The sequence below is a fragment of the Zonotrichia albicollis genome, chromosome 14 (genome assembly GCF_047830755.1).
Source record: "Zonotrichia albicollis isolate bZonAlb1 chromosome 14, bZonAlb1.hap1, whole genome shotgun sequence".
Lineage (NCBI taxonomy): Eukaryota > Metazoa > Chordata > Aves > Passeriformes > Passerellidae > Zonotrichia > Zonotrichia albicollis.
Window position 1 is genome coordinate 5772939 of NC_133832.1, and position 26548 is coordinate 5799486.

The 26548-nt window shown below is 55.3% G+C and overlaps 3 protein-coding genes across 6 annotated transcripts; all 3 read left to right on the plus strand.

The window, feature by feature from the left end:
* Nucleotides 1-152: 152 nt before the first annotated feature.
* SNX12 (sorting nexin 12) lies at nt 153-5105 on the plus strand. The gene is made up of 4 exons (XM_074551661.1): nt 153-373; nt 1779-1874; nt 2734-2858; nt 3316-5105. Exons 1-4 carry the CDS (start codon nt 209-211, stop codon nt 3416-3418), a joined length of 489 nt encoding a protein of 162 aa, XP_074407762.1. The 5' UTR covers nt 153-208; the 3' UTR covers nt 3419-5105.
* Nucleotides 5106-5182: 77 nt separating this feature from the next.
* LOC102065568 (uncharacterized) lies at nt 5183-9037 on the plus strand. 2 transcript variants are annotated; one of them, XM_014265291.3, is made up of 8 exons: nt 5183-5919; nt 5995-6159; nt 6490-6621; nt 6946-7059; nt 7590-7690; nt 8328-8400; nt 8617-8688; nt 8851-9037. In XM_014265291.3, exons 1-8 carry the CDS (start codon nt 5340-5342, stop codon nt 8904-8906), a joined length of 1293 nt encoding a protein of 430 aa, XP_014120766.2. In that variant the 5' UTR covers nt 5183-5339; the 3' UTR covers nt 8907-9037. The 2 variants fall into 2 exon arrangements, with proteins under 2 accessions (XP_014120766.2, XP_074407760.1); XM_074551659.1 differs by having other exon boundaries at nt 5183-6159.
* Nucleotides 9038-10506: 1469 nt separating this feature from the next.
* Nucleotides 10507-20930, plus strand: SLC7A3 (solute carrier family 7 member 3). Of its 3 annotated transcripts, none has more exons than XM_074551653.1 (12): nt 10507-11427; nt 12826-13234; nt 13395-13553; nt 13641-13818; nt 13910-14022; nt 14868-15090; nt 15269-15408; nt 15903-16005; nt 16291-16502; nt 17133-17299; nt 17565-17673; nt 17779-20930. In XM_074551653.1, the coding sequence occupies exons 2-12, from the start codon at nt 12865-12867 to the stop codon at nt 17910-17912; spliced, it is 1908 nt and encodes a 635-aa protein (XP_074407754.1). In that variant the 5' UTR covers nt 10507-11427; nt 12826-12864; the 3' UTR covers nt 17913-20930. The 3 variants fall into 3 exon arrangements, with proteins under 3 accessions (XP_074407754.1, XP_074407756.1, XP_074407757.1); XM_074551655.1 differs by lacking the exon at nt 10507-11427 and adding an exon at nt 11468-11796; XM_074551656.1 differs by lacking the exon at nt 10507-11427 and adding an exon at nt 11468-11746.
* The last annotated feature ends 5618 nt before the right edge of the window (nt 20931-26548 follow it).

Here is a 26548-nt window from a genome sequence, read left to right on the forward strand (position 1 = left end):
CCCCGAACCCTGGATAACTACCGCGTTATGCAGGAACTGTGCGGGTGCCGTGCTGCGATGTGCGGGTGGGGTGGCGGCTGAGGGGCCCCGAACCCTGGATAGCTGTGGGTTTATGTAGGCGGCGGGCGGGCTCCGTCCGGCTATGCGCGGGCGGGGCGGGCTGCGGTAGCGGGCGGGGCGGACCGGGCGGGGCGGCGGCACCACCACCATGTCGGAGGCGGCGGTGGCGGACACCCGGCGCCTGAACGCGAAGCCGCAGGACCTCACGGACGCGTACGGGCCGCCCAGCAACTTCCTCGAGATCGACATCTTCAACCCGCAGACCGTGGGCATGGGCCGCGCCAGATACACCAGCTACGAGCTCCGCATGCGGGTGCGGCCCCGGTCGGGCCTGCGGGGCTGGGCTGCCCGGTGCGCGGGTGTGCGGCCCGGGGAGGGGCGGCAGCGCTCGGGACGCGGCGGCCGAGGGACGGCGGCCGGGTAGGGCCGGAGCGGTGCCGCTGTGGAGCAGCGGGGGGCGGAGGAGGCGAAGCCCCGGGCTGGGGCGAGCCTGCGGGGCTCAAGGTCAGAGCTGATGGGCTCGCCCGGCATCCAGCGGGGGCTGCTGCGCGCTCGGACAGCGAGCTGCTGCCTCAGCAGCTCCGGAGCCCCGCTGGGTGGCTGCTGAGCAGGGCCCGGCTGCACGGAGCTGCTTATCTCAGTCGGGGAGGAGAGCTGGGTAGCAGTAACGTGGGGCTGCTCTACCGAGAGCCCGTGGCCTAGGAGTGTGCATAGCAGGGTTCTCTTCATTGGGCCTTAAACGAGCTGAACTGGGGACCCCTTCACAGATCTGCGGCTGATAGATGGGAAAAGTAAAACTGAGCCTCCCCTAAAACAAAGTCCCTTTAGCATGTGTTGTGGTTCTGGTTTAACTTTTGTTTATAGCATGGTTTAACTGCTCAGTCTCCTCTGCCTTTCAGAAGAATTGGTGCTTGCTTTTTTCTGCTCTGGTGCTTGGCTCCCATCAGCCTGCAGGTGGCAATGGGAACCTCTTAGTCCCACTGAAACCAGCAGAGATGCTCTGAAAGCAGCTGGGTTTATTTCACAGACTCATAAGAACACAGTTAATTGTCTTGCAGTAATATCTGAGTGCTGTCCATATGAAGGTTTTGTTGCCTCAGTTCCTGGAATGATTCAGACTGTGTTGATGGGGTAAAGTTAATGCAGGTGTCATTTGTTGGACTCCAGTGGCAGGGGAGAAAGGTGAGGAATTGCTGCACCGTTCTCCAGTGACACAAGATGGGCATGAAAAGCCTGTTCGGGTGGGTGCTGTCTTTTGGGAGAAGACTGTAGAGAAGGTCTAGCCTTGAACAGTTGCTGGGACAAGATTTCCTCAGTTAGTTCTTCCGTGGAGATCCCAGTGTCAAGTCAGATGTTCTTTTGCTCTGCAGGCTGCCTGCAGAACTCTCTTGTGGATCACTTCAAAATGAAGTAAACTTGGGTGAAAAAAAGATTACTCTCCTGGCAATCATATTGTCAGCAATGGTTCCAGTGTGTGCCCCTGGGAAGGGGGCATGTTCCAGAAATAGTCACTCAAGGGAGAGGGAATGGCTGGCACTAAGTAGACTGGCTTGCCTGAATCTGAAGGATTTTGGTGTTTGTGCTGTCCTGAATAAGGAAGTTGAGTGTTCCCATCATGCATCCTCAGGAGATTTGATTTTCTCACTGCAGCTTCAGGTTTCAGTTACATGTGTGGCTTCCAGAGCAACCTGCAAATAAACTGCTTTGTTTCATTACAGACAAACCTCCCCATCTTCAAATTGAAGGAGTCGTGTGTGAGGAGACGATACAGCGACTTTGAGTGGCTGAAGAATGAGCTGGAACGAGACAGTAAGGTGAGGCCTGGCTCAGTCCTCCCTATTCCTTAAGCCAGGATGTGGGAACAGCTGCAGCAAAAATCTTGAGATTCCCAGAAGTGGGGCTGTGGTGGTGGATGTTACACCCCAGATACTTAAATCTAGGGGTTAAACTGAGATTCCTTTTCTCTAGTTTGGTGTAAGGAGAAATCCCAACCAGATATTCTCAAGAGGTCACAAATGCACAAAAGTTTACTGGCAAAAATAAGGAATTTTGGCAAAGGAGTAAATACACTTATTATAACATTACTTAGCATTAAATTATTATTACCTTAGCATAATGTTATCCTGCTTAACTTGGAAACCTTTAAAACCTTAAGTTGCTATGTTACCCAGAAAAGGTCCATGAAAAGATGATTAGAAGGAAAAGAGAGAGAAAGACAGAAAAGGTACAGAAAAACACACATAGCTACCAACTTCTAGGGTTCCAGCATGGGTGAGATGAAAACTCCAGGAGAATGCAGGGGCCAGGCAAGTCCCTCATGGGAGGTTTTAAACCCCAGGGCTTTTGTGGCCGCCTCCCAAGGTGGAGCTTCTGGCCACTCAGGGGCTGGGTTAGCACCACCCTCAGTGTGATTGATGAACTGCTCTGCCCGGCCTGGGATGTTGGCTCTGGGCTGAGGGGTGGAGCCCTTCACAAGCCCTGATGTGCCACTCCCACCAAACATGTACACAGGCGTTTGCCGAGCATCCCAAAATGTTTTGAGACATGAAACTTGGCCAGTCTCTGACAGTGGGCACCTTCTGCTCTGTCCATGTCATGGCACTGGAGATGAGCATCAAGCAGCAAAGGATGTCTGGTGGCTGCTGTGCTCATGGGGTGATTCTGTGCTTTCAGATTGTAGTGCCACCGCTGCCTGGAAAAGCTTTGAAACGACAGCTTCCCTTCCGAGGAGATGAAGGCATCTTTGAGGAGTCCTTCATCGAGGAGCGGAGACAGGGCCTAGAACAGTTTATTAACAAGTAAGTTTCATGTCCTGGCTTTGCTGTGTGCTGCCTTTTTAGCTCTTGCTGGGCCATGAATTGACTGTGAGAGAGTCTCGAGTCTTGACCTGCTTCTGGCAGGTGCCAGTGCTGGAGGGTGGCACCTGCAGCCACGGAATGAAACTGGAACTGGAGCAAGTCCTGCCCTGAGTGGGGGCTGTGCTTTGTGCTCTCTCCTGAGAGCATAGTGAGTATTAGCAGAACAGCTGTGCTGCAGGGACCCACCAGCATGGTACTGTTGGTTCAGGGCACGTCCTGGAAGGGAACAGCCTGTGCTCAAGCACCTCTTACAGGTCCTGTTGCAGAGCCATGCGTGACCTTGGGCTGAGCGCGGTGCAGGTGTGCTGAGCTGGCTGCCTGACTCCCTCCTGACACGTCAGAGGTGTGGGGGTCTTGGAGGCAGCTGTGCTAACCTCCACATCTGATTTTCTTCCAGAATTGCTGGACACCCACTGGCACAGAACGAGCGCTGCTTACATATGTTCCTGCAAGAGGAGACTATTGATAGGAATTACGTCCCAGGGAAAGTGCGCCAGTAGGAGCACCTGGCACTGTCTTCCTCCATTCCACCCTCCCTCCTGCAAAAATGACATTTATTTTTACACTAAATCTGTCTTCTCTGAACCAGCTTTTCCTCTCTTGAACCTCCCAGTTTGTTCAGTATTTTCCTCTTTTGTAACTGGCAGCAGTTTGTTCTACTGGGCTGTGGTCGTGGCCTAAAGATGTGAAAATTTATGCAAGTGAGTGTATTGTCCCACGTCTAGGGGCAGATGTGGATAGGTGTGGAGCAGGAACTTGCTAATGACGTTCTGGTGTAGGAGCTGCCTCTCTCCCTGTACAGGAAGATAAGAGATGACCTTCACTCCCTTGTCTGTGCAGCCCCAAGCATCTCTGCAGGAGACTTTGAAGAATAGCAGTTGTCATGTTGGTCAGTGATTATATCAGGTATTAGAGTTTTAGTAAGGTTTATCCAAACCAGTGAGTAGGTGCCTGGGTGTGTCAGTCTGTCATCCACCCCATTCACCCTGCATGAAACCCCCATTCTTCACTGTCTGGAAGTGCTGAGACCCAACACCTACTCAAACCCCGCTATCAGCCTCCTGAATTACAGACCTATTTGGTGTATTTGTGTCCCCTCCTTTCTAAGGTGCTGCTGGCAGCTCGAGGGGTTTCCATCCCATGTGCTCTCATGATGCTCTTTGTGGGCCATTTGGCATGTGGAAGATGGGATAGTCTGGGCTGTAGCCACGTGTGCTGTGATGCATTGGCCCAGAGTTTAAGAAACACCACAGCCTGCTGTAGCATGGGCTGCTGGGCTGGTGTTGCCTGCAGCACCCTGCTCGGCTGAGCTTAGTGACCTTATCCTGGGCCCCAGCTGCTGGGAGGAGCAGACTGGCTGGCTGAGGAGGAGCAAGAGAAGGCTGGTGGGAGCAGTTGTAGGATGCAGTTGTGATGGCTGCCACTGGAGGAGCCCAGCAGTGGGGCCTGGAGTGAGGCCACCTTTCCAGAAAAGGACAGCAGAAAATGGGAGTCAGTCCTAGGTTAGACATTGCTTACAAAGCAGGAGAAGTAGCAGTGGCTCTTTGTGTGTTCTCCCCTGTTCTGCAGTGAGCTAGGCAGTCACTTGTGTGGAAGTGAGAACATTTGACTGGTCAGGGAAGCGTTCAGAGCTTGAGGGGACAATGAGGCTGTGACTTGCTGCAGCACAAGTGTCCTTTGGAGGTTCCCCCAGTTACCACAGCTGTGATGAGTGAGGTTGGGCCTCAGCTTGGGGGCTCCTCAGGTCAAGGCTGGCTGGTTTAAAAGTGCTTGGTGACTTTGTTGTGGCACAGTTGAGCCTTTCTTGGAGCACAGGCCCAGAGTGGATGCCCTCCTGTTCCTGCCAGGCACGTTCCCCGAGGCCTTCCCAACGTCCCCTCTGTTTTCTGGTGAGGAACTGGTACTGCTGGGCGAGAGGTGGCTCTTGGGGAGAAGTCGCTGAAAGCGCGGGGGAGCTGTTCCGGGGGCTGGCTCGGTCCGGAAAGGGCCGTGGGGCAGCGCGGAGCCCGGTGCCGGTGGAGGCGGCCGTGGCCTCGGAGGGGCTCGGTCCCCGCCTCCTGCTGCCGCCAGTCGCGCTCGGGGCGGCTCCTTCCCCTGCCCTGCGCGGGGCTGCCATCCATCCAGCTGTCTGCACCCTGTCCAGTGTAACGTCCCGGTGCCGTTCGCATTAAACCACTGTGAAGCCAATTGTCTGCCTGGTCCTGGGGGCTGCCGGGACGGGGGAACCGCCGGGACAGAGCGGGCTCCGGCGACGGGGCGGGAGAGCTGCCGGGACAGAGCGGGCTCCGGCGGGGCGGGGGAACGGCCGGGGGAAGATGGACATGGGTGGGGCGGGAGAACGGCCGGAACAGAGCGGGCGGGGCCGGCACAGGGCGGAGGCGGGCGGGGCTCCCCGGTTCTCCCCGGCGGTTCCAAGGCGCGATGTGGCTACCGGAGTCGCAGCCCGGCCCCGGCTCGCCGGACTGCCCTGACCTGCTGCAGCACGTCCCGGCGCTGCGCACGCCGGCCACCCCGCTGTACCTCAGCTTCTTCGAGGAGGAGTGTCGCGCCATCGTCGCCCTCCTGCGCCGCGGGGCGGCCGCGGAGTCCTCCCCGGGCCCGGCGGAGCTCAGCGGACTGCAGCCCAAGACCCCCGGGCCCGCCACCTCCACGCCGCTGCCCTCACCGAGCCACGGACAGCTCCCCGACTCGAGCGCGGGCGACTGCAAGGCCGTTGCTACCCCTGCCCTGGCCCCAGCGGAGCCCGGGTCCCTCCCGCAGCCCGCGGCCGGCGGTGGCGGTGGCCCCGGCGCCCGCCCCGCTCGCACGCCCGCTGTGTCCCGGCGGGCGCGGCGCGGCCCCGAGCTGCCCTCCGGCGGCGGCCCCGGCACCCCTGCCCGCTCCCCGGGCCGCGGCCGCTCCAGGCTCGCTCTGCCCCGCGCACGGGCCTCGCTGGGGCTGCAGCTCCCCGCGGCCGGCACGGGGCGCGGCGCCTGGGAAACGCGGCTCCTGCGGCCCCCAGGTAAGCGGGGGCACGGCGGGGAGCCCCGGCTCGGCGCCGCCCGCCCGGCCCTGCAGAACCCCCTCTCTCCCCCAGGGACTAGGCTGAAGCTGACGTCGCCTGCCAGGTCCAGGCTTCTACGTGCCAGCGGGGCTTCGCGGCAGGCACCGCCTTCCAGCCTTCCGAAACTCGCCCCCCGGGCCAGAGCGGTGAAAAGTAATGCTGCACCTGCCAGTTGCCTCGCGCGAAGCAGGGAAGCACGTAGGTTACGGTGCTGCACCTAGAAGGGAGAAGGGGAAGGGCTTGGGCTGCAGCCCAAGAGGGGGACAGGGCATGGGGAGTCCATGGGAGCGGCATAGGTAGGAGTCTAGGAAATAGTCTCGTACCCCGAGGGGTGTGTTAACACTGCCTGGCCTCCTGCCAGTGTGGGCTGGCAGCCTGTTGAGTTTGAAGCCTTCACCCCGTGGTGTTGTGGGGTCACAGGTGCCTGTGCTCCTAGGGCAGGCAGCCTGGGTCAGCCCCGGCCTGTCTGAAGAAGGTGCAATGGAGCTGCTTGGGAATAGCGGCCTCTGTGTTTACTGTTCACTGCAGCTGCTGCCAAAGTGGGGAGTTGTAAACAGCCCTCCTCAAAGCTTTCTACAGGAATTCCTACTGTGGCTTACCGCTCCTCACTGCGGCCTCCGGAAAAAGTGATTTCGTTCAAGCGTTTTGGCCTCAATAAAGGTGAGTCTTGGCAGAAGCCTCAGAGGCTGCAGAGTCGTGGGAGAGGGGCACTGCTGCCGTGGGAAAGACCATCCAGGTCCTCGCTGCAGGGTCAAAGCTCCTCCTGGGGAATGGACTGGGGGGAACTGCATGTGCGTGGACTCACAGGAGGGGAGGTAAAGTGCAGAGCAAGCAAGGCTGGATGAAGTCCTTTCCCTCTTTTGCTGGAGAGGCATCCAGCAAAGAATCTGAACAAATCTGGTGCTTGAGGCTCGTTCATAGGAGAGGGAGTGGCCGTGGTCAGTCTCTTAGCAGGGGTTGATGCTCTTTATTTTCCTTCCCTAGGTCTCTCTTCAGAATCAACTACAGAAGAGCTGGTGTGCAATAGGACCCGAGAGCTGAAGGAAAATGATGAGAGCAAAGAAAAGCTGGTTGCAGCAAGCATTGTCTTGGGAGCAGGTGAGCAGTATGTGGGGTGTAGATTCTTGCCTCGTGTTGGGGGGAGTGTGGAGAAACATGGGCAGCTGCTTGTTGGGCAGTGCTGCTCCCCAGCTGGGCCCTGTCTGACCAGGTGAGGCCCTGGCTGAGGGTGCTCCAGCCTGTGCTACAGGCAGGGGGTGCTGCCTGCCCAGGAACTGCAGCCGGGCAGCCCGCAGTGCTGAGCCGTGCCGAGGGAAGGGAGGCCAGGAGGCTCTCCCCACTCTCTGCGACAGCCCTGTCCCACCCTGCCCGGGCAGCTGCTGCCTTCTCTGTGAGAGCAGACTCCCAGCAGCAGCCCAGAGGTGCTGGGAACCAGGACATACAGGAGCACTTAGTCCCAGCAGCGCCCATACAGGCCAAGCCAGCAGCAGCTGTTGGGCTGGAAGTGCTGGGAGACTTCTGGCTCTCTTGGACAGGTTCTGTCTTTCCCTGATCTGGAGCAGCTCTGTGGCCAGGTTGAGGAGGGGCTGAGGATGGCAGGTTTCTAATGCTGACACCTCTCTTCACAGGTAGAAATGACCAGACATGGGAGTATGTGGAGTCCTCTTTGTCCAGTGAGCTGGCCTCTGGCCTGACTTCAGGGGGTGAAGATGCAGTTCCTGCTGTGCAGGTAAGAGCCAGCTGTGTCCTGTCACTATGGAGCACTGTTCAGTCTCTGGCTTGGGCCAGCTATGCCAGAGGTAGGAGATGATGAGACCTGGACCTGCCAATTTCTGGCTGGCACTTGAGCTGTTTCAGCCTTTCTCTGGGGTTTACACAAGCACATGGGCATTTTTTGCCTGGCTTTACCAGCTCTCTCTGCTCAGGGGACTGCAGCCTTCTGTCCAGCTAGATTTTCTAAGGGCCTTTTGAAACATGCAAACTTCATGTGGCTTGTGTTGTCACTTTTATATGTCCTGACATGTAGGACATGGCCCCAGGATGGGATGTGCAGAGCCTGCAAGATGAATCTCCAAGTTAAGAAATCTCCTACCTGCAAAATAAGTTTGTGCATTTCCAGCAGTTTTAGGGCTCTTTACTCTGTGGCTGCAGCCAGCCAAAGGCATTCTTGTTTCCCCTGGGTGCTGGCAGATGCTCCCTACAGCAGCTCCTTTGCCAGGCACTGCTCCTGTGATGGATGTGCCCTGGCAGTGGTCCCCAGAGGGCTTGGATGGGCTGCAGTGCTCTTCCAGAGGATGGGCTGTGCTGTGGATCTGTTGTGGGGGAGTCCAACTCCCTGCATCACACTTACACCCTGCTCTTGCCAGTCTGCAGGTGATCAGCTGTCCCAGGAACTGGAGCGTGTGAAGAAAGAGCTGGAACGAGTGAAGGGCGAGCTTGGTATGTGGAGCTGGCTGTTCTGAGGGCTGCAGGACACCTGTAGTCCAAGTGACATCCCCTGTGCCTGTACCTGGAGCCCAGGGCCTGCAGCTCTGTGGGAGTGGGGCTGAATTCATGTTTAGGGGGTAGAGTAGGATCTCAGGGCTGCCCTAGAGAGTCTGGGAGTGAGGTATTTAGGATGGGCTGAGCACACACCTTCTTGCCTCCTGTCTGCAGCTGACAAGACTGCTCAGTGTGAAGCCTATGAGCAGACAATCTCCTCCTTGCAGGCTCAGCTCAGAGCAGCAGGTATGTTCTCTCACTGTGGTGAGCCCTCGCTTCTGGGCAGGCTGCAGGGATGCTCCAGTGGTCCCTTGAGGGCTGTGAGGTGGGAGGGATACAGCTCATGTCCTCTCCCAGGGGTCAGGTGCTGAGTGCCAGGAGCATTACTGCTTTGATGTTGCTTCCCAGGAATCTGTCTGAAAGATGCAGCAGTGTTGGACCGTGGTGACCTGGGGAGACACTGACAGCTGGGACATGGGGACAGACAACAGTGTCCAGCTGTGTGAGCCCCTGGGCCAGTGATATATGTAGAGCTCTTGAATTAATTAATTTTTTAACTCCTTGTATGTAAAATAAAGGTGTCTTTTGCAGTGGTGCTTGCTGTCTGCTTGGGTAGAGGCAGTGCCCTGGGCTAACAGGGCAGGTCTGTGCTTGGCTATGGCTGGTTTTGCTCAGCCAGAGATTTGAGGCCTGTTACAAGGAGGAGCTGGGGGCTGGTGGATGGAGGTACAGTGTGGCTCTGGGGAAGCATTCTGGATATAACTGATGCTTCCAGGTGGGATGCTTGGATGTGTGGTGGTAGTAGGCAGCTGTATGGGCAGGTTTCTTAGGCCACCTTCACATTGGATGTGGGAAAAGCCAATGCTGGCTGATGGCACATGAGACTCTGCAGGCTTTGGCTATTTATTATTGCTTTATTATCAGTGACTAGGGGCACGTGGTGGGAAGCAGCACTTGGGACTCAGTCCAGTCCCTCACTGTTCCTGCATGCTGGCCCTGCTCTGCTGCCTTCTCTCTGTGCTGGGTTGATGCAGGCACCTTCTGCACTGCCTTGTGTCTGGGTGAGGCACTGAAGACTCTGGTGCTGGCAGTGCCCTGACGTTGGGCTGGGAAGGCTGGCCTGTTCCTGCTCCTATTATTTCTGGCTGGTGTTCCTGGCTGCCTTGGAATGCACATTCACAGATAGCCCACACCTCTTCCCCGGGCACTGCCCTGGGCCGTGTGCAGGGGTGGCTGCACAGGAAAGCTGTGCTGGCTATCTCCCACCCCTGCTTGGCACTTGGTTGCTGGGGCAGCTCCAGTGCTGGCACAATCTGCAGCAGAGAGCCCTAACAAGCTGTGTTCCATCTATATGCATGGTAGATAGTACCTGCACCAAGAAGTTAAGGGAGTTGACTCAAAAAAATGCCCTGCTATTTGTAAACAGAGAGGAACTCGTGGGTGAAGCTGGACTCAATGGTCCTTATGGATCCCTTCCAATCTAAAATACTCTAATGTTTCATTTGTGGAAGGTGGTGGGGGCATCCAAGGACTGATGTGGATCTGTTTCTGCAGGGCTGCTGGCTCCCTTTATGGGCTGGAGCCATCTCCTACCCTTCTTTGATGCTGACTATGTGTGCTTTGCCACTGTTTGCCTTCCTGCTGCTCCTGTTGAGACATGCACTTGGCTTGTTCTGTGCCTCTGCCTGCTCCCAGCCCTTGGCCTGTGCTGCTGGATCAGGGCCCTGGATGATGGGAATGGGGAGCAGTAAGACTGGGAGGTGAGGATGGGACACTGGGAAGACATATGTGGAGCTGCACGTGAGGTTTGGGAACTGGAGACATGTTCTGTTGTCCTGATGATGCTCCTTCGTGGAAAGTGCCTCCCACTGCTACTCTGGGTACTCAGCCTGCTTGTCTGAGACAGGGTGACGCTGCTTGGAGTCCTGCTGCGCCCGTGGTGCTGCCTATCCTGTCTGAGACCATTCTCGGCGATCGTGCTGCCCTGGTGGGTCCTTGCCTACAGCTGTCAGTCCTGGAATGAGTGGGAAGTGTCTTGAGCACCTCTGACCCCCATTTACTTCGTCATGGGGTCAGAGGTCTGAACTGCGCACCCTCGATTCTGCGAAGCGGGGGCAGAGCACTTCACAATGCGTCAGTTCCAGTCAGAAGCATGAGCTGATGTTTCCATCTCCGCATACTCAGCCGTTTGCCCCCGCGGAGGGTGCGGGGGAGGCACCGCCTGGCGCTCCCGCCTGCCCTGCCCTGTTCCCTTCCGCTCTGCAAGAGACTGACAAGCTTTTTGCCTCGCTAGCGGCAATACCGAAGCAGAGCATTGCCGATGATGCCGGCGAGGGGCTGGTTTACCTCCCTGAGCTGCCGCTCTGAACGGGAGCTCACGGCACGCCAGCCCCGGATCGCATCAGGCGCGGCCCGGTGACGGGCGGCTCCCAGCCTGAGTGCGGGACAGGTGCTGGCCCCTGCCTCGCTCCTGGCTGCCCAGCAGTGCTCCCAGGACTGGCGTTTCCCATCCCTTAGTGCCTGTTGCTCCCAGAACTGAGGGGCTGTAGCGGAGCAGCCGGAGGTCGGGGAGAGGCCCCGCACAAGGCGCGGGGGAAGCTCCGCTCGCAGCCCCCGCAGCGGGCTGGCCTCGCCGCCTCGCCTCGCTCCGGTCTGGCCGGGCCAGGCTCCGTTGTCATGGCACATGGGCCATGGGCTGAGGGTGCCCCTGGGCTCGGGGCACCCTCAGCAGCTCCCTCCGTGGCATTTCCCCAGGGAGCAAGATGCCTAAGGGCCCTGCTCTCTTGCCCGCAGCAGCGGTATTCCCGCCAGTCGAGCCCTGCCTTTCGGAAACGAGCGCGGGGGGAGGATGGGGGCTGCTCTGCGTCCCGCCCTCCCTTTCATACCACTACCAGGGCGGAACTCATCCCCCTCTCCTCTTTCGGCGCGAAACGGAACAGAGTTCACCTAAAGGGGATCCACGGTTCGGGCCGAGCCGAGCCGCAGGTAAGTGTGGCGGTAAAGGCTTGGCGCAACCGGTGCCGTTCTTGCATCATCTGCCCAGCGCACACGCGGCCGGCTCCTTCCGCTCCTGCCGCGCTCCACTTCTGCCGTTCCGCGGGCAGCGCAGACCCTGACTGACATTTCTGGGGACGCAGATGCCCCCGCGGGGCTGAGGCGGTGGTCCCGAGCTAACAGCTCCCCACACCTTCGCCAAGTCAGGCGGGATGCGATAGTCGGTGCCGGGCTACGGTAGGCGCCGGAATGCAGCGGGAGGCTCCTGCTGCCGCCTCACCCATGCGGATCTCGAGTCCGGCTGCTGGAGGTACTTGGAACAATTGAGCAGCGCTGGGGAAGGCAGCTAGACTTGCCCAGGTAGTGTTTGAGGAGGGTCCTGGTGCTGGGGGACTTGTTGCACTTGGGATAAAGGCTGAATGTGACGCGTGCTAGCTCGGGAGGAGGTTTACCAAGAAGCAGGATTATTTGCTGGTTATAGGGGAACAGCCCCGAGTTGGTGGCTGCTGTTGTGATCCTGATAATCCTCTATGGAAACGGTCACAAAGTTATCCTTGTGTGCTTAGGCTGATACAGTAATGTGGCATGCTGGGCACGCGGATGGAGCGTACTCACTTTGTCCATGAAAGGAGAAGCCAGCAGGGAGAATGCACTGGTGGCTGGGTGGTTCGGTGTGGGCAGAGGTGCCAGCTGTGGCCGTGGGCATTGGGAACCACTTACCTTGTGGCTCCTCTGTGCTGGATGCCTGCTTCATGGGTTGCTCGTCTTCTGAGCTTTTTGGGAATAGGTGGCTGCTGTGAGCAGGAGGAGTGGGGATGTCACACATTCGGGGTGATTACAGCCTGTAGAGCTTGCAGACTACTTAGCAGGCACTGTTAGCAGGCAAGGGACTTGCACCAGGAACCCATAGTGTGTGTCTGTCTGCTTATGCATCCCTGAAGAGAATATGTTGCAGATGCCAAAAGCAACAAAGGAATGGCTCCATCCCAGCCTGCTAAATCCTGTGCTGGAGGAATTGTCTCCACATCATTGCTGCCCACCTTCCAGACTGGAGAAATGTACCATCAGTCAGGTTTGGTCTGAAGGATCTCCAGACTGCCAAGCCCAGGCTTTGGGACGTGCCTATGAACCCTATGGTTGAGACCACGCAGGTCTTGAGCAATGAGCGTTTCCCAGCATGGACAGACTGGGTTCATCTCTGACGCAATGCCTTGGAGGGTGCCCCACCACGATCTCTGGCCAACCAGTGTGGCAGGGTTGTGGTGCCAATGAGTGAGCTGGGTGGAGGGTAGGCAAGGCTCCAGTGGGCATCATTGCCTACCCTGCCCCTTGCAGTGCCAGTCCTGCTGCCTGAAGGACACTGAGCTTCACATTTCCCTTTTCTTGCAGGGCTTTTCACCAGCTGAGCTTCACTGAGGAGAAGACAAGATGTTGAGGGAAAAAATGACCGTTTTTGGCAAGAAGCTGATCCGCCGGCGCATGGTGGACCTGAGCTCCGATGACACCCATTTTGCTCGCTGCCTCTCCACACTGGACCTCGTATCCCTGGGGGTGGGCAGCACACTAGGGGCTGGTGTGTATGTGCTGGCCGGGGAGGTGGCCAAGGAGATGGCTGGTCCCTCCATCGTCCTCTCCTTCCTGGTGGCTGCTTTCTCATCGATACTGGCTGGACTCTGCTATGCAGAGTTTGGGGCCCGTGTCCCCAAGGCCGGCTCTGCGTATCTCTACAGCTACGTTACTGTTGGCGAGATCTGGGCTTTTATAGCCGGGTGGAACCTCATTCTCTCCTATGTGATAGGTACGAGGCCAGGCAGCCTGGGTGGGGCTCCTTCCAGCGCTCTGCTGGCACCATGGGGGGCTTCTGGGGGCAGGGGGTGGGGTGGGATCAGCAGGGAGGTGGGTGGCTGGTGCCAGTCTGCCCTGGGCTCAGACTAATGCACAGATTTGCCATCAACCAGGTACGGCCAGTGTGGCTCGAGCCTGGAGTGCAACATTTGACAACATCATCGGCAACCACATCTCCACCTTCTTTGTCACCAACATCCCAATGCACGTGCCAGGAGTGCTGGCTGAGCATCCGGACTTCTTTGCTTTGATCCTGATTTTGCTGCTTACTGGTGGGTGAGCAGGAGAGTGGCTCCATGGTACCATGGGTGATGGCACAGGAGCCTGATGGGTCCTCACTCACCTCTTCTGTCCCACAGTACTGCTGTCTTTTGGTGTCAGCGAATCTGCCCTCGTGAACAAAATCTTCACGGCAGTGAACCTGTTGGTGCTGGGCTTTGTCATCATTGCTGGCTTCATCAAGGGAGACATCAAGAACTGGCAGCTTTCAGAGGAGAGCCATGGCAATTTGTCACTGCCAGACACATTGGATGACAAGTAAGTAGGGCAACAGGGATCTGGCATAGGGCAGGCACAGGCCTTGCTGTCCTTGCACCTCACGGCAGCTGCTCTCCTGCATTTCTTCCAGTAAAAATGCTTTTGGCTCTGGTGGGTTTTTCCCCTTTGGACTGGAAGGGATGCTGACCGGCGCTGCCACCTGTTTCTATGCCTTCGTGGGCTTTGACTGCATTGCCACCACAGGTACTGCCTTGGGTGAGGGTGATGTGGGCATTTCCCCTGCACAGCCAGCAACTGGTTGGGAGCTGATGGGGAGGATGCTCCCACACGGTGTGGGAAAACAGCTGGTCTCACTGCTCCTGGGAGGTTTTGCTGTGGAGTGTGTGTTTTCAGCTGGGCCAGACAAAAGAGTCTGCCCTGCCCCAGGAAAAGTGGCTCATTACACCACATGGTTGGGAGCAGGGCTGCACCCCGCCTGCACAGCCAGCTCCCAGAGCAGCAGGGAGCCTTTTGACTGCTGAGCTGAGCAGTGCTGGGAATTGCTGGTGTCTCCTAGTTATTTCCCAGCCTCAGGCAGCCTTTTTTCAAAGGTTCATGCAAAACTGCTGCTTCTTGGAGCTCTCTAATTTCCTCTCATTACCCCAGAAATCTACTTAGTGCGTGGCTGGTACAGGCTGTTCTGCCTGACCGTGCCTGTGCCACCCTGCCCCCAGGGGCTGCCCAGCAGTCTCCTCCTTTCCTGCTGCCGAGCCCCTTACTGGGAGCCTGGTGCAGCACACGTTTGCAAAGCTGAGCACACATTCAAGGGGGATCTCTGTTCAACAGGCTCTGTAGGGAGAGGGAGCTGATGGTGGGGGGGAAGGGCGGGCATGGCCAAGGGCTGGCTGCAAGTCCTGGCTGCCAGGCAGCTCCATTCCTCTGCCCATGCAGCAGCAGCATGGCCAGGGACCCTCCTCTCTGACAGCCCCTGCTTGCTGCTCCCCAGTCCTGTGCTGCCATGGAAAGTCCCTACTGGCTGATCCCCTGGGGGTACTTGTCCCATGCTGTGCAGTGGAGTGGGGCACATGTGGCCTCTTGTGTCTGGACAGGGGAGGAAGCCAGGAACCCACAGCGCTCAATTCCCATTGGCATCATTGTGTCCCTCCTCATCTGCTTTGTGGCTTATTTTGGGGTCTCTGCATCCCTGACTCTCATGGTGCCCTACTTCCTACTGAACAAGAGCAGCCCTCTGCCTGAGGCTTTCAAGGCGGTTGGTTGGGAGCCCGCCCGCTACGCCGTCGCTGTTGGCTCGCTCTGTGCCCTCTCCACCAGGTAGGACTGGCTCTATTCCTGGCACTGCTTGGGGCACAGCACAGGGACCGACAGCATTCACCTGGCTGGGCTGGGGATTTGCTCTGTCCAGTTGCTGTCCTGCTCCTGGCACAGAGCTGGTCCCTTCCCCTTCTGGGTGGTAGATGTGGGCAGCTCGGCTTATCTCTCTCCACGACAGCTTGCTGGGCTCCATGTTTCCCATGCCCCGAGTGATCCATGCCATGGCAGAGGATGGGCTGCTCTTCAAGTTCCTCTCCCGGATCCACAGTGGCAGAAAGACCCCTCTGATCGCCACCTTTGTCTCGGGGTTCTTTGCAGGTAAGGCTCCTGGCCACGTCCTCACACCCAGCCCTGCTATGGTCTGTGGGAGTGTTTGTGGGTCCCCAGGATGAGGGAGGAGATGAGAATCTTGACTCCATGTTTCGAAGGCTGATTTATTATTTTATTATATATATTATATTAAAAGAAAATAATATACTAAAACTATACTAAAAGAATAGAGAGAAAAGAGACATCAGAAGGCTAGCAAGGAAAGGAATGAATAATAAAATTGTGTGACTGCTCACAGCCTCGACACAGCTGGCTGTCATTGGTCATCAAGTAAAAACAATTCACACGAGATCAATCAAAGATGCCCTGTTGGTAAACCATCTCCAGACCACATTCCGCAGCCATCAGATAGTTATTGCTTACATTTCGTTTCTGAGGCCTCTCAGCTTCTCAGGAGCAAAATCCTAACAAAAGGATTTTTCAGAAAATATGTCTGTGACAGTGGTCTGGAGCTGTGCTCATGCTGCCTGTCCTCATTGCAGCGGTGTTTGCCCTCTTTCTGGACCTGAAGGACCTGGTGGACCTCATGTCGATCGGCACGCTGCTGGCCTACTCCCTGGTGGCGGTGTGCGTGCTCATCCTCCGGTGCGTGATTCCTCTGTTTGGTGGTGCCCAGGGTGGATGTTCCTCGCATCGTCCTGGGGGCTTGTAGTCACAGCTGTTTTCCAGGGGCATGATGCATCCTGGGGAGGCGTCAAGCCCCCAAGATGGAGGCTGCTGACCAGAGCCTGTGTGTGACTCTGGGCATATCCTTGGAGTGGCTGTCGCGGGGCCACTGCTGGAGCAGCAGGGATGTGAAGGTGCTGCCCACGGTTCCCTTGGGCTAGGAAGTTGCTTGGGCCCTGCTGCAAGCTTGTCTTACCTGCTCAGGTACCAGCCCAGACAACCGAACTCCCCGAAGGCCGTGGAAATGCTGGAGCTGAATGGGAATGAGGAGGAGAGAGTGATCATGAACCCAGCCATCACTGCTGCCAGTGCCCAGCACAAAGAGACCGTGTCCCTGGCGACACTCTTCAACCCACCTGGGGACACCCCAACTGTGCTCTCGGGGCGCATTGTCTATGTCTGTGTCGCAGTCATTGGTGAGTTAGTGGGAACTGGCAGCTGGTGTTCCTGTCTGCCAGGAGCTGGAGTGTTTTGGCCTTTCTCTGTAGAGCTGGGAAGGGATGGAGAGCATGACAGGCAGAGGAGAGCAGCTGGGTTGCCAGTTGCTGTTGGCAGTGCCAGCAGGTGCTGAGCCCTAAGCAGGGTGCCAAGTGCAGGGTACAGCTGTGGTTTGGGGTGCACAGGCATTGTTGGAGGACACGGGTGCTGAGCGAGGGATGTGCAGGTGGTCATGTGAGATCCTTGTGATGAGCCTGACCCATGCTGGCCACCAGCAAGGGCAGTTCCCAGCCCCTTGAGAGTGCTGGGGCTCAGCCAGCGGGGTTTGGTCTGTCTGTCAATGGCTCCATTGTACAGCCAGAGCGGGGTGGCTCAGCCAGGTCTGGGTGAGCGTCAGAGCTGGGTCCAAGCCCAGGCTCCCTGCAGCTTGCTGGTCTGGGAAGTGCCTCCAGCAAAGCACTTTCCCAAGGCTTTGGGGTTGGTGTTAGAGGCAGTGAGTGCTGGACCTGACCAAGAGGAGTGGGTGCCTCAGCAGAGCTGTGGGTGAGGCTCAGGGCCCCAGGGAGGCCATGTGCCACACAGTCCCCTGACAACCCCCTCTCTTGCAGCTGCACTGATCACAGTCATCTGCGTGGTCCTGACCCTCAATATGGATGCGCTGAAGGATGCCAATGTGGGCTCTGTTGTGCTTCTGGTGCTGCTCCTCGTGGCTCTGCTCATTTTCACCATCATCATTTGGAGGCAGCCGCAGAGCAATGCACGATTAAACTTCAAAGTGAGTGCAGCCCCCTGCATCTTGGTGTCTGCACCCCTTGGACTCCATCAGGATCTGGGCATTGCAGGTTCTGCCAGGGCTTGCTGCTGGGCAGTCACCAGGAAAGCCCTGAAACATGTCTCTCTGAGGTGTAATCCTCAGTGTGGAAGTGCCTGGGTGCTGTGGGCTGTGGTGGGGAGGGGGTCCTTCCACTGGCCAGTAGCATCCTCCAGCCCAGCCTGGTCCCTCAAGGCACAGCTGACACAGCACTTCTTGTCCCTTGCAGGTACCTTTGCTGCCACTGGTGCCAATCCTCAGCACCTTCATTAACATCCTGCTGATGGTCCAGCTGGAGAAGGGCACCTGGGCGCGGTTTGCCGTCTGCATGGTTGTGGGTAGGTGTCCTGTGCTGGGCAGTGCAGTGCCCAAGGTCTGTCCTGGGGGTCTGTTAGTGCTGCCAAGCCACCATTGCACACTTCATTATGCAAACTGTCCTGCAGGTTTCGTGATTTACTTCGCCTATGGGATTTGGAACAGCGTGGAAGGGAAAAATGCGGAAACAGCTTGTGCCACAGCAGAAAAACCTCTGCACCATCCTGAACAGGACCTCAGCCCTGGGGCTGCTGCGGTCTGAGGGCCTGGAGACCAGTGCTTCATGGACCTCTTCGCCTCTTTGGGACAAGATTGTGATCCAGCGAGTACATCCATCCCCTCTCCTGCAGAGACTGAGTCCCAGAGTGAAGTACTAAGGTCTGAACGAAAGGTCCTGAGTCAAAGCTGACCTAGGATGAATGTCCCAACTGAATGTTTGATGTTTCCACTCATTAACAAAGTATCGTTATACGTGCTTACTTACTGGCAAAACATGTTCACCTTTCTGTATCTAGAAACAGCATAAGGCTACATCTGGCCTAATTAGGGAGTACAGGATCAAAGGTCCTCCCCTAGATCCTCCTTGAGCCCTGGCCAGGCTTGGGGAGAAAGCTGACAGGAAAATGGAATTAGAAATGAGGTCAGCTGGTTTGTTCAGCAGTGTAAAACCCGGGCCACTGTCCCAGCAAAGTGGGGGAGCCCCGTGGCCCCCAGAGGAGGAGGAGGCCCTGCAGGAGCTCCCAGCTCCTGGCGTGGTTCTCCAGCCCTGGGCTGTGACAGCTGCCCCCAGAGCTGATGGCTCTTGGGCCTGGGTGATGTGTGATGGATCTTCCATAGTCACTGTAGGCATTCTTTCCTAGCAATGATTAGCATTGCTCAGCTTGTCCCTTTGCAACTCTTTGCTCTTGGTTAGGTGCCTTGCTTAGCTTCCCCTTTTGTGATTCTTTGCAGTTTTCCATCATAGTAAATGCCACTGTTCCTTAAGTTGGTGTCTGTGTCTCTGACCCTACTCACCAGGAAAACAAAATCAGTGTAGTCAGCAGGGTCAGAACAAACGGTTGCTTTTAAAATCTAAATTAAAGTAACCAGTTCTGTATGAAATTCCCAGATGGGAAGTACTTCCATGTAGTTCACTGGTCCTCAGGTGGGCTAAGGTTGGAGGACCATGTGAGAAATGGAGAAGTCAGTTAAAAGAAGCTGAACTGCTGGATGTATTGAAGTGCATCCAAAAATCCCATACTGAAAAAAGAAAAGAACTTGTGGATTTGGAAAGGCAAGGATGGATTTTGTTAACAGTATATCAAACAAACAAAACACCAACAAAAGGAACAGTTGTTGAAATGCTCTAGCATGAACCAACAGATGTGAGTTGCAGAATCAAATTGTAATGCTAAAATGCCAAATTAAGCTGCTTGCTGATAAGATGGATTTACCAGACTTGCTGAGAAGGCTGCAGTTAGAGTAGCTCAGTATAAGGAAAGGAGGGGGCAAGTGAAGCACAAGAAAATGCATGTAGTGATTGCAGAGGCAGGTGTGCAGTGGGATCCTGATGAATGGAACGGAGATATTTGGGCTGCTGTGGATTCTGATGAGGTTGGTTCCTGAGATGAATTTGTACATGTGAGACCAGCATGGAGACAAATGGTAGAATTAGATGCTAATGATCAGGAGGGATACTCATAGAGGATTATACTCAGCAGGAAGTAAATTAAATATTTGAGCAGTTTAGTAAAAAAAAGGGGAACCTCTTTTCTCTTGGTTGGTGTGCTTGCATGACCAGGGAGCATCAGGGATAACCCTAGACTCAGGGGACTCTAAGAACTTTTTAGATTGAGTTTGGATTTTTTGTGCAGGATGCATTTTGGAATAACATTCACAATACTAATTTGTTAGCTTTGGCTGCTTTGGATGGAATACTAAACATCCTACAGCAAATTATTGGCCAGGATCTGAAAAAGTCAGTGGTACACTTTGTGAGATTGTGTACAATGAGATGCAAGAGAACCTCTTGTGATTTTGTATTTGTAGATAATGTTACTGACTGAAGATACAAGTAGTCACTCCAGTATTTGTACCTGTAACTTTATTGCAATGATATGCTTTTAGTTATTTATTTTTTTATATTTTTTAAATGAAAATATTTAGTTTTTTACTTCCTGTTATATCCTGTCAATTTTTTGGAACCTAACTGTAGTCTGATTCAAGACTTGCAGCCTACTCCCATTGGTATGAAGTGGTAAAGGTTCTGTTCCAACACACAGACCTGAGGCTTGCTGAAATAAACCCAGGACAATGGATAAAAGGCTTTGATGGCTGTCCATCATGGTATGGCAGAAATCCATCATGTGATGGAGACATGGATAGTGGGACATTATTTTCAGATGGATGCCTACAGCTACCTGAATTTTCAACTGAGTGCTTCACCCTGGTGTTGTTTTATTGATTCTAATCCTTTTGCTTTTTGTTGTGATAATTGCATTGTATGTTAAGGTTTGGATGATCATGAAACAATTATCTTACCATCTACCTCCACTGATACTTGACAATCCATGTGGTACCAAAGCATGAAATGCTCTCGAGCTCTATTTGGATATTGTGAAGCTTGAGTGATTATAGTCACAGGGTGTACTGTGCAGGACAATGACTGGGAACTCTGTGGACATGTAACTGGGGGTACAATTAGAGGAAACTGAGGACTTAGAACAGTTTGGAAATTATGGGTTATATATATTCCTTAATTTGGTGTCTGTCTCTCTGACCCTACCTACTGGCAAAACAGAGTCAGGACTGCAGAGCTTGGTCATGTGCTGCTCTTCCCTCACAGGGAAATCACCTGGCTGGATGGGAGTGCTGGTGGCCCAGGGCTGGTCTCTGCCCTCCTCCAGTCCCACAGAGGGGCAGTGGCACCAGCACAGCCCCCTGGCCATGAAAATTGCTTTCTCTGTGCACAGGAGGCCCCACGTGATGGTGCAGCTGCACTCGTTCCATCTGCCACGTGGCTGTGTCACCAGCTCCTCCCTGCCTTCCAGGTGCCAGACCTGTACCTGGCAGCCCTGGCTGGAGCTCTGCAGGAAGGCTTACTGCAGCTTGTTCTGGTACTCACAGTACTCTGGTACTCACTGCTAGCAAACTGCCCTCACCATGCTGTTCCATGTCAATATCTTGCTCAAGTGTCAGTGAGATGTCCTCAGTGTAGTTGTTCTTGTGTCCAACCTCATCTGCCTTTTAGAATTTTAGGGTGAATTTTTAAATATATTAAATTAAATGTTTGTAAGTGCTTTTTCCTGTTAGTCTTGCTGTTAATGGCCTGGGGTCATGGGCCTCTTGGCAGGACCCTACCTGCCACTGGGCTAGGTGCCAGGCTGGTGCCAGTGCAGAACAGTGCTGGGTGACATCCCTGCCCAAACCCCCCCCAGCTGGAGCTGCCAGTGCCCGCTGTGAGCCAGGAGCTGTGAAGCAGTGCTTCAAACCAGCTCCAGACACTGCTGCTGGTACCTGGGGGGCAGGACAGCAGCCTGCCATGGTCCTGCCTTTCAGGCCCTGTGCAGGGAGGGATTGTGCCACCAAGTTTCAGAGCAGTGGATACAGTAAAGGCCTTGGAAATAATACCTCCTGGAGGTGCCAGCAATGGCCTGCAGAGGAAGCCTGACCAGAAACTGGGCTGCATCCATGAGAGAAGATGATTTTCCAGATTTTGTTCTGGTCTAAATCAGATCTGACATAAGTATCCAAAACAAACCTAATTTAAGGCAGATGGACTGTGCTTGGTTTTGGCCTCTCTGGCTGTTCATTGGCAGTGGTGCAGGGTCACTGCACGGTCAGTGGTGAGGGACCTGCACCATCAGCTCTGCTTGGCCCCTGTGCTGGAGCTGGGAGCCCTCCCCCAGGGCTGTCCCTGCAGTAAAAGTGGCTGTGGCTCTGGCCCCAGCACAGGCAACCACTGCCCCAGAGTCCCAGGCTGCTGTCCCTGCCAGAGCCTCAGGCACAGGTGACTCTGTGGGTGCTGCCAGCCCTCCTAGCCATGCTGGCTTCAGCACCCCACCTCGTGGGCATCTTCTGGCCAGAGGCAGCACAGGGTCCCTGCTGAGCCCTGAGCCTGCCCTGTGCTCATGCACCCAGTTTTGGGTGGTGTTACCCAAGGCTATAGGGCAATGGGCCTGTGATACAGCTGCAGCCTTTGTTTGTGTCTGTGTCCCCCCACACGTCTGCACATCCATGCCCATGTCCAGTTGTGGGTCTGTTTGTGCCCATGGGCACATCCCTGCCTTACACACCATCCCACTGAGCTCTGCCATCCCAGCCTGGGCATCCCTGGGACTGGCAGAGTTCAGGGCATGGAGCAGGATTCTGGAAGCTCTGGACAGCTCCCACCATGGCAGCCCAGCAGGGCAAGCTTTGGGGAGTCAGTGCCACTGAGCCATGGCTACAGCAGCCCTGTTCCCCCCCAGGCTCTGGGCCAGGCACCTGTCCTTGGCCACCAGCCTGTAGGGGCTGTCCCCAGGTCTGCACCCCCTCTGGGGGTCCCTGCCTCCCTCTCTGTGCAGGCTAGCAGGGCTGCCAGGGACGGCACCACATTCTCTGCTGGGCAGCACCTCTGCCTTTCCCAGCTCGGGCTGGGGTTACTGCACAGCAGCTGGTGAGCAACAACAGCCAGAACAACACTCAGAGCCTCAGTGCGTGTCTGCACAAACCATCTGTGTCACTGCTGTAGCCACTGCCCCAGCAGCCTGCTCAGACAGCAGCCCAGCTCCATCCCAGAGCCTGGGAGGAAAGCATGTTCCTGGGGAAGCCTGTCAGGGGCTGGAGGGTGGCTTTCCCCTTCTGTACTGTCTTGGAGAGGCCCTTTTGTGGTTTGAGAGAATCAGCAAAAAACAGCCTGCCTTTGCTGTTGGGTGATGACCCGCCCTTCTGGGGAAGGAAGGAGGAACCAGCCCCAGCACAGCTGCATGTGGTTTGCCCTGGCAGCTGGGTCATTTCCTCATTGCCATTCCCCCTGGAATGAAAGGGGAGCAGGATGGCTGTTGAGTCCCATTGTGTCTGGCCCAAGCCATGCTGAGCAGGCAGGTGGCTGGGGAGGCCCCTGTGGCCACTGGCTGGTGACAGTGTGCTCTGGGGTCATGCCAGGAATGCAGTGCTGCTGGCTTGGGCTGTTGGGGGTGCAGAGGGTGGGTACTGCCAGCCTCCCTCCCCATCTGGCTCCACCACACCCCATGGCATTCATAACTTCATATCTTACCTGGATAACTTCATATCCAGCTGGTTTTGGGGGACATGGGGCTTTCCTGGTGGACCCTTCAGAGCAGCTCTCTGGACACCAGATGCCTGTCACCTCCAGGGGGGTACCAAGGGGCCATGAGAGTGGCCATGCAGGCTGGGGGCAGGATGGAGATGGGGGGCTGTGCTGCTGAGCCTCTGGAGGCAGAGCTGCAGCTGCAGAGCCTGTCCCTGCACTGCTCCCTGGCCAGAACAGGCCCTGGCAGGCAGAGATGTAGCAGCAGATTAAATTTTGATCCGCTTGGGAATTAAAATAGGCTGGCAACTCTGCTCTGCTCTGTGACACCAAATGCTTCAATCTGAGGAGTTAATGTGCCACCTTCTTCTCTGTAAATCTGAGCACTGTCAGATCCCCTTCCCTGCTGGTGGGGCAGAGCTGCAGTGGCTGCTGAGTGGGATGAATCCAGCAGCAGGGCCTGAGTCCTGGAATCTGGGAATTGACCCCAGGCAGATGAGGTCACTGGTGTAAGAGCAAACTGGTGTCAGCTCCTGACAGTTCTTGCAGCAGCAGTGGGTTTTGCTCCCTCACAGTCCAGAAGGGCTCCAGGAAATCAAAGCAGGTGATGGGTGAGATTTTATCACTCCTTTCTCACCTGGCTACAGGCAGGGCCCAACCCTTCTGTTCCCTGTGGTGAGCTTAAGCACACATGACCCAGTAGCTGTGAGGAGCCTGTGTGCATCCAATAATCCTCTTGCCCTGAGCTGTGCCAGGTGGCAGCTCCCTATAAACACACAGGCTTAGTGCTCGCCTCTCTTTGCCTTTGCAGGCCTGCCATGATGGCTGCTGTCACATGGCTTCTCTTCCCTTATTCTCCTTTATTCCCAGTGCTGCAGCTGCTGCCCTGGTTCCTGCTCTTGTCCCCCAGGCCTCACTGCAATTAGGCAAAGGCTGACTCCTCTCACAGCCTGTCCTGGAGCTGCCAGCATGCTGTGATGGCACCTGTACCCTGCAGGATGTCACCCTGCAGCTTCAGAGGAGTCCCTCTGCTGAGACAGCTGTACCCCCATGGCACCCACACCCCACTGAGGGGGAAGTGAGCCTGAGCGAGTGAGTGGTGCAGGGAGGAGATGGCAGAGGCAGCACGGGCAGTGCAAGTGGCACATTTATGGTGCAGATGGGAAGTTTTCCATCAGTGTGGTCACTTCCTGATGAACTACCCCTTCTGTGCCACCATCAGGATCACCAAAGGCTGCACAGGTGTGCTGGGTTCCCAACCTCATACACAAGAGATTTCTTTGCTAATCATAGAGTTTTAAGGCTGTTACATCCCCCTGTCCTCCTTAAGCTTTCCCATTTTCCTGCTGTGTTCACCCAAGCACTTACTCCATCTCTAATTCATATTCTCCACACAGGACCTCACACTGATGGTGCTTTGCAAGGCTGGACAGATGACTGCTCTTATTTTTCCATTTTTATGCCAATGTGTCCTGTTCCATTTCACTGCATCTCAGGGCAGCTTGCACCATGGGCTGGTCAATGCTGACATTTTTAAAACCTGCTGAAGAATAAACATGCAGTTCCTTCAAGACCTGTGGCAGCTGTACAGGCACAGTAACCTGACTTGCAAAGCAAACAGGTAGGAGACATTTTGATGAACTAAATATAACACCCCTCCCAGCTCAGTTATCAAGACTTTGGGGTAATGTGAATGTTAAATTAATTTAACTGCCTGGTCTGCACATAGGTGTGCAACAGTTTCTATCATCCTGGACAAGATAATGCATGAAAAATCATGACACATTACTGGGCAGGGAGCAGCTGCTATTGTTTACATAATACAAACCAAATTTACAGACAGAATTTAACTTGTTCAATGGAATTACCTGCCCTGCCTGAGAGGTTCTTGGGGACAGATCAAAAAGGGTTTAGATCTCATCTTGTTTGGACATAAGAACATGCTAGAAAGTACTGGCCATACTCATCTTAAAATGGGAAGAAATGCAGGGGAGTTCTTGGTTCCCTCCTCTGAAGTGATCACTGAGCATTTGTTATGTTTTACAGGCTACTCCAATTGTGGGACAGGTGACAGGAGAGGGAAAACTCCTGAATTTTCTCAAGCTGCTGATATGAAACATAAGGACTGGTCTGACTGAGAGCAGAAGCAACTTGTTTTCGACATCAGCCCTGAGCCACTGCACAGCAGGAGAGGAAAAGCCAGCAAGACAGAAGGGCAGAGAACCATGGTGAGACTCGTGCACCCTCCTAGTGTCCATGTCTGTGTTTGCAAGTGACAGCAGCTTTACAACACCACAGATGTGTCCCGCACCCAGTTTGTGTCATAAAGTGGCTCTGACACACAAAGTGCAACTGCTGCAGGGTTCAGTCTTGGAGTGGCTGGACACCAGGTGCCCACCAAGCCACTTGTGTCACTTTCCCTCTTGGGGTGTCCCTACCCATGGCAAGGTGTTGGAACTAGCTGGTCTTTAAGGTCCCTTCCAACCCACTCTGTGACTCTGTGATTTGTCCAGGTTACTCCATGGAGAGGGCTCACAAGCTAACATTAACCTGGAACATGCATTTCCTCAAAGCCTAGGAAACCTGGTGTCTTCTCCCTGCTAGCTGGTGGAGACGTAGCTGGTATCTTGATTACATCCATAGGCACGTGGTGACATCCCTGATTGTGTTCCCAAGAGCTGAACAGCTGTTGGGCTTCCCTACCTTCCTGCTGACTTTGGGCCCTGTAATGCCAGCATCAGAGCAGCCAGTAAGGACTCCACCTGGCTGTGATCTTTCCACATGTCTCAATGTTCTTATGAGGGCAGACTGAGTGGTTTCTGCTTCCTGTCTGAATTCCCTCACTCCTTCCTGCATTTTCTTTTCTCAAGGACCAACTTCTTGATGGAACCCTTCTTCTCCCTCCTCCCCTAGTAACTGGTGATACAGACAGATTGACTTCCACCTCCACTGGGTTTTTCCCACAACTGGGGCAACTGCAGTTCTTGTTTGGGCCCCTATCTCTACTCTCACCTCAGATGGAGTTTGTCCCCAGTCTCAATCAGGTTACTCTCAGAGGTGGCTGGGTCCCTGAGTTAACCACAGCCCTCTGACAGCCCTGAACTGGGCTTTGCAGGCACATGCCAAGCCCCAGCACAGTGCCAGAAGCTGCTGGTTTTCACTGGGCTAGGCACCTTCTGTCAGTTGGCACGTCAGTTTGCCAGGGGTACTTGCCTGTTCAGGTGTAGTCCCAGGCTATGGGAGGTGATAACTAGCCCAGGCATTTGCCCAAATCCTTCCACACACTCTGCCACCCACGGACCAGCTGCCTCAGGGCACATTTCAGTATTGACTCACCCAAAAATTGTCTTCTCTTACACCAGGATGACACCAGATTACACAGACCCCATGATATGCCAACCATGTTAATTAGTAGCATTTAATATTTCACATAAGGCTGAGCAGGAACAATAAAGCCACCCACACCAGGTGGGAGTGGGAAATGGATCCTCTCCACAAGGCAGCTCCCCCAGCAGAGCAAGGCCATCAGTGCCAGGGCAAAGCACAGAGCCATGGTTTGTACTAACATGTTCCCAAAGCCCAGCAAAGTAGAGATAAGAAATGCAGCCAACAAACACTGTGGCCCAACAGGAGCTGCCTACTTAGTAACTACTATGGCTAAAGCACAC

What these genes read in the sequence shown, in the direction of transcription:
- LOC102065568 (XM_074551659.1), top strand. Translation starts at nt 5,340, where the DNA reads ATGTGGCTACCGGAGTCGCAGCCCGGCCCCGGCTCGCCGGACTGCCCT. An exon ending in GCGTTTTGGCCTCAATAAAG is followed by an intron (nt 6,622 to 6,945) that starts GTGAGTCTTGGC and finishes TTCCTTCCCTAG; the next exon opens with GTCTCTCTTCAGAATCAACT. An exon ending in ATGCAGTTCCTGCTGTGCAG is followed by an intron (nt 7,691 to 8,327) that starts GTAAGAGCCAGC and finishes TGCTCTTGCCAG; the next exon opens with TCTGCAGGTGATCAGCTGTC.
- SLC7A3 (XM_074551653.1), top strand. Translation starts at nt 12,865, where the DNA reads ATGTTGAGGGAAAAAATGACCGTTTTTGGCAAGAAGCTGATCCGCCGG. An exon ending in CCAGACACATTGGATGACAA is followed by an intron (nt 13,819 to 13,909) that starts GTAAGTAGGGCA and finishes CATTTCTTCCAG; the next exon opens with TAAAAATGCTTTTGGCTCTG. An exon ending in CTCTGTGCCCTCTCCACCAG is followed by an intron (nt 15,091 to 15,268) that starts GTAGGACTGGCT and finishes TCTCCACGACAG; the next exon opens with CTTGCTGGGCTCCATGTTTC.
- SNX12 (XM_074551661.1), top strand. Translation starts at nt 209, where the DNA reads ATGTCGGAGGCGGCGGTGGCGGACACCCGGCGCCTGAACGCGAAGCCG. An exon ending in AGCTGGAACGAGACAGTAAG is followed by an intron (nt 1,875 to 2,733) that starts GTGAGGCCTGGC and finishes CTGTGCTTTCAG; the next exon opens with ATTGTAGTGCCACCGCTGCC. An exon ending in CTAGAACAGTTTATTAACAA is followed by an intron (nt 2,859 to 3,315) that starts GTAAGTTTCATG and finishes ATTTTCTTCCAG; the next exon opens with AATTGCTGGACACCCACTGG.